Below are 4,768 nucleotides of genomic sequence, written 5' to 3' on the forward strand. Positions count from 1 at the left end.
TAGCAAATGAGGTGCAACCAGCCGGAATTCATTTCTTATCCCCGAGAACAGCAGGTTGAGTGCAATCAATGCTATCTCCCAGGTCGATTTCTCGCCCTCGACCAGCAATAGTTCCCCACCTTTCTCGCCGATTGGGAAGCAGGGTGGGCCCCCCCGGGGGGGGTGGGAGGATATAGAGTACGCCAGGCCCTACAATAATCTACCGACTACCATAGAATAGTAGGGGCCCTATGCACCACCCGGCAAGGGGAATCGTCAGTTCGAACCCTCTATCTCTATGGACGTAATATCGATCCATCCATATCACGTATAGAAGAAATCCCAGTCAAGCCCCACCTTTATCGAGTAGGGCTATATATAGTAGAGAGTAGGGCCCCGTTGCGAGCGCATAAATGATTTCATAGAAACGTCTGTAACTAGCCCTACTATTCTATGGGGTCAGCTTATTCCAAATTATATGCTCCTATAATCCCCGGGCCCCGCCCAATTCTATGGTAGTTGAATGGCCGTTGGTGGGAGGAACCGGCCCTGCAGTTCATGAAGCAGGGTGGCCCCTACTATTCTATGGCGTTCGGGTATGCAGGGTGGGAATAGGAAGGTCTCACCAGTGAATTGAATTGGAAAGGGTGTTCGTGCGGCCCTTAACCCCCCACCCTGCATGCATGCTTATTCTAGCAGGCTGATGCCCCCCTACTATGTCGCCCTTTTTCATATTATTGTGGGAAGAAGATAAAGGCGGGCCCCTGGGGGTGGGTGGGAGGATAGCCGGGTTATCGGGCCCCTACGGGGTGAACTAGTTTCATTGGCACTATCACTGCATAGAGTTTCATTGACCCCCACCCCGAACGTAGATTTAGATTGAGTATAGATAGGGGTCTCTCTCCCAGGTCGACCCGATAGAATCCTCTCCCTCCAGTCAACACTCGATAGTTGGGGGCATAGTCATTTGCCGTCTCGAATTGACTGATTAATCGGGGTGGGTGGTCCTTTTATTCTAGCGTCATTCTAGCAGGTTTCTCCTTAGAATAGTAGGGCACTGCAGTCAAGACTCGAAGTTCTTCTAGCAACTATCGAGTGGAGGGGGGCTAGCAACTACCCACTTAATTGCTTATCCTAGCAGGTTAATTAATTAGAACTACAGTTCTTAATTAATGAGTGAATTAATGTGAATTAATCAGTCAATTAATACGCCTGCTAGATTGACGCTAGAATACGCTAGAATACGCTACAATAAGCCTGCTTGGGAAGCAGGGTGGGAGGGAGGACTTCAAGTTAGGTGGGGGGTTTACGTTATGAGCGTATTAATGAACTAATTAATTCAGAATTGTAGTTCGTGAATTAATTAACCTGCTAGCCCAGTTCATTAATGCGCCCTCCTCCAATTCTAGTTGGAATCTTAGTTCGTTAGTTAACTACAACTGCTTCTTAAGCTGCTATTCGTGCTGGTGGTGGTTCTAGGTCATTAACATTTGCTGCTGGTGGTGCTAGAGGTAGTGGTGGAGAAGCGAGAATGTTTCTGGCTTTATGGCTGCTTGCTATGGTAATAGAGGCGCAGGCCAAGCTATAAGGTAGGTTCTGCTTAAGATGCTCTTGATTCAAATCTCAATCCGGATGAACCCTCACCCTGTTCATATGCAGAGATAAAGATTGCTCTCTATATGCCTCCGTTTCGCTAGTGAACCTATGATTCTCATTCTCTTCCATTCATTGGCTTGGCAAGAGCAAGCAGTAGTAGATAGACTCCGTTTTGATGGGATAAACGAATAGGTGGGCTACTAAACTGTCAAAGGTCGAGTGCGAGAAAGAGCTGAGTGCATTGGGGCAAAGAATGCCCTACTATTCTAAGGGAGGCGGGCGGCGCGTTGAGGAGGGATTCTATTGAAGGGCCTACCCCTATTCCCACCCCGATTTCATGTGACGTACATCGATCGATCGATTATCCGAACTTAACGGAACTCAAATTCCCCCCCCCACCCTAGCAAAACTATAGTTCCTTCCCCCGTAGGGCAACCTGCTCCGAATTAATCAGTTCATTAATACGTTCATTAATGCCGGGATTAATTAGCTTGCTAGAATACGCTAGAATACGCTAGCCCTTCAAATAGTAGGGGGCTAGAATAGGGGGGGGGCCCACACTAATGGCATCAGCCCGCTAGAATAACCTGCTAGAATAAGGTGGAAATAGACAGATCAGGATAAGGCGCGTGCCTTTGAAATCATTGCAGTCGATGGGTTGCAAACCCCAAGCGATCATGGCACTCATGCCCGAATAATATCTGCAACCGTGATGATTCCGGATACTGGCTCGGGGCCCAAGCGTTGAAGCAGTTGCGAATGGAGGAAGATCAACCATCGATCGAGCATCTTGACAGATTCTCCGTTTTGGAGCCTCTAAACCAACTAGAGTCCGCGAGTAAGAAGTCAATAGGGCGTTAAGGTAGAGGAGCCGGCCCAGTATAGAACAATAGGGCGGAGGGTGTTCTGAGCTAGGAAAGCTGTCTCAGAGTATAGAACAATAGGGCCCGTCTGTGAATTTGGATTGCAGGGCGCAACCTTCAGAAGTCCAATCCACCTAATCAACAGTCGACTGATATTCGAACGAGTACCCTTCCGATCCGAGTCGAGTGCTGCACTGGGATTAGATTCTGGCCCATAGATAGATAGTAGGGGCCCCGCCCCCCCGTAGGGATAGTAGGGCAACAGGTGGGTCGAGTGCTGTCGTGAGCGGTGAGCGCATGAATGGATTCTCCGTTATCCGATTATCCGAGTGCTGTCGTGAGTGCATAAGAGTGCTGACGTCGGTTGAGGGCCTGTCGAGAACTAGAATTCCCGGAACTGAACGTTTCCCACCCACCCGAATTCTCAACCGGGTGGGAGGGAATCATAGGGGCCCGCGGAGGAGATAGCTGGCGGTCGGCCCCCTATCCGAACTATGGGCATCGCACCAGTGGGGGCCCTGAAGTCGGGAAGACCTCGACCAACTATACCTCTCCGGGATGGGTGGGAGGCCCTCCTACTTCCCCCTACCCACCCCAACCAGAATTCCCCCCCACCCGGAGGCCCCGCCTTTCCACCCACCCACCTTATTCTAGCGTATTCTAGCAGGCGTATTAATGAACTGATTAATTAAGCCGAACTCGAACTAAGATGAAACGGTAGAATAGTAGGGGCCTTATTCTAGCTTATTCGCTTATTCTAGCAAGCCGATTAATAAAGTATTCTAGCTTAAGATTAATTAACTTGCTAGAGCCCCCTACTATTTGAAGGGCTAGCTTAAAGTAGCGTATTCTAGCGTATTCTAGCAAGCGGCATTAATCCCGGCATTAATGAACTGATTAATTAAGAATTTTCATTTAGAACGGCAGATTCCGAACTACAATTTCCACCCAATCCCAACTATAGTTATCCCACCCTGGATTAATGTACGCCTGCTAGAGTAACTAAAGTACCACCTTGCTGCCATAATGGCAGTGTGCATGTCCCTACAATTAATCTACCGGGTTGTTGGGTGGGGATTCTAGTGCCGACCTCCGCTGAACTACAATTCCCACCCAACCCATGGCAATTAATCAGCTTGCTACAATAAGGGGGCTAAAGGCCCCCCCCGGAACTAGAGTTTCCCACCCACCCTGCTGCAGCATAGTCCCACCCCCGCTTCTACTTCCTATGGTTCATGGGGAAAATTCTATGGTTCTAAGGGTAGGCCCCTAGGTCAAGCATATTTCAGTTGGTTCGAAATAAACTCTCCCCCAGGTTCCGAACCACTACCTATCTCTGCCTATAGATAGTAGGGGCGGAACCTGGGGTGGGTGGGTGTGGGTCTGTCGTCCTCCTCATCATAGTGTCGTCCTCCTCATCATAGTCCTCTTGGAATCAATAGCATTTTGTCGGAACACGTCCTGTCTCTTAACTCTAGTAGTCCTATGCATAGTCAGTACTGTAGCCCCAATCATGGCTACTGACAGAATTAGACTAGAAACCAAGAACCGAACGGAATAGTAGGTATGAAGTGAATTGCCCGATGTTTCCGAATTGGTCCAACCCTGTATTTCTCCAGCATGAACTGTATATCTCAGAGAGTTTGTACTTATGCTCGTTGGTAATAATGGAATGTGATCATTATCTGGGATGAGGGACATTTCCCACCAAGGGATCAGTCCAATAATACCGCTCACTGGTGGATAGCGCGATACCTTTTCGTGAATCTCCGCTATTTGAATATTCAACATCATGACCACGGGTAAGGATAAAACGGCAATAGCTCCTGTATGAACCACCGGGGAGATCATGGCGGGGAGGTCAGGACCTAACAAAATGGGTGAACCCGAGGTGTTGCGAAACACTGGGATGGAGGACGGAACGGGATGTACTGGATTCTTGGCGCGTACAACCATCAAACCGGAGACCAAAGCAGGGCTCGGCGAAACGGAAAGTATCGTAGTACGCCGTCCTTCCCTAGAATGGAACTTTCGTGCCGTTTTTTTGCAGCATTCAAGTTGATCCATTACGAACGACCGTTCGCATCTCATTATCTAATTTTATCCGAAAAAAAACTCACCGGTAGCGCTAAGCCACTTACGTACCGTCGCCCCTACCTATAGAACTGGGCCCTACCTTTATCTTCCTCCGATGCCATAGAATAGTAGGGGCTGCCATACTATGCCCCCCACCCTGCATGCTTATTCTAGCTCGATTCTAGAACTATTTTGTCGATTCTAGAACTATTTTAGACGCAGGCTTCTCGAAACTGCTCCCCTACAATTCTATG

General features: G+C 48.8%; 1 protein-coding gene across 1 annotated transcript; it reads right to left on the reverse strand.

Moving 5' to 3' along the window:
* Positions 1–3,799: 3,799 nt before the first annotated feature.
* LOC131057454 (NADH-ubiquinone oxidoreductase chain 6-like) lies at positions 3,800–4,762 on the reverse strand. Its single transcript, XM_057991639.2, has one exon. It carries the CDS (start codon positions 4,527–4,529, stop codon positions 3,837–3,839), a length of 693 nt encoding a protein of 230 aa, XP_057847622.1. The 5' UTR covers positions 4,530–4,762; the 3' UTR covers positions 3,800–3,836.
* Positions 4,763–4,768: the final 6 nt, after the last annotated feature.

The sequence above is a fragment of the Cryptomeria japonica genome, unplaced genomic scaffold, assembly GCF_030272615.1.
Source record: "Cryptomeria japonica unplaced genomic scaffold, Sugi_1.0 HiC_scaffold_682, whole genome shotgun sequence".
NCBI classification, from domain to species: Eukaryota; Viridiplantae; Streptophyta; class Pinopsida; order Cupressales; family Cupressaceae; genus Cryptomeria; species Cryptomeria japonica.

Bases quoted from the DNA above. Each gene is read 5' to 3' on its own strand.
- LOC131057454 (XM_057991639.2), bottom strand. From the start codon at position 4,529: ATGAGATGCGAACGGTCGTTCGTAATGGATCAACTTGAATGCTGCAAA.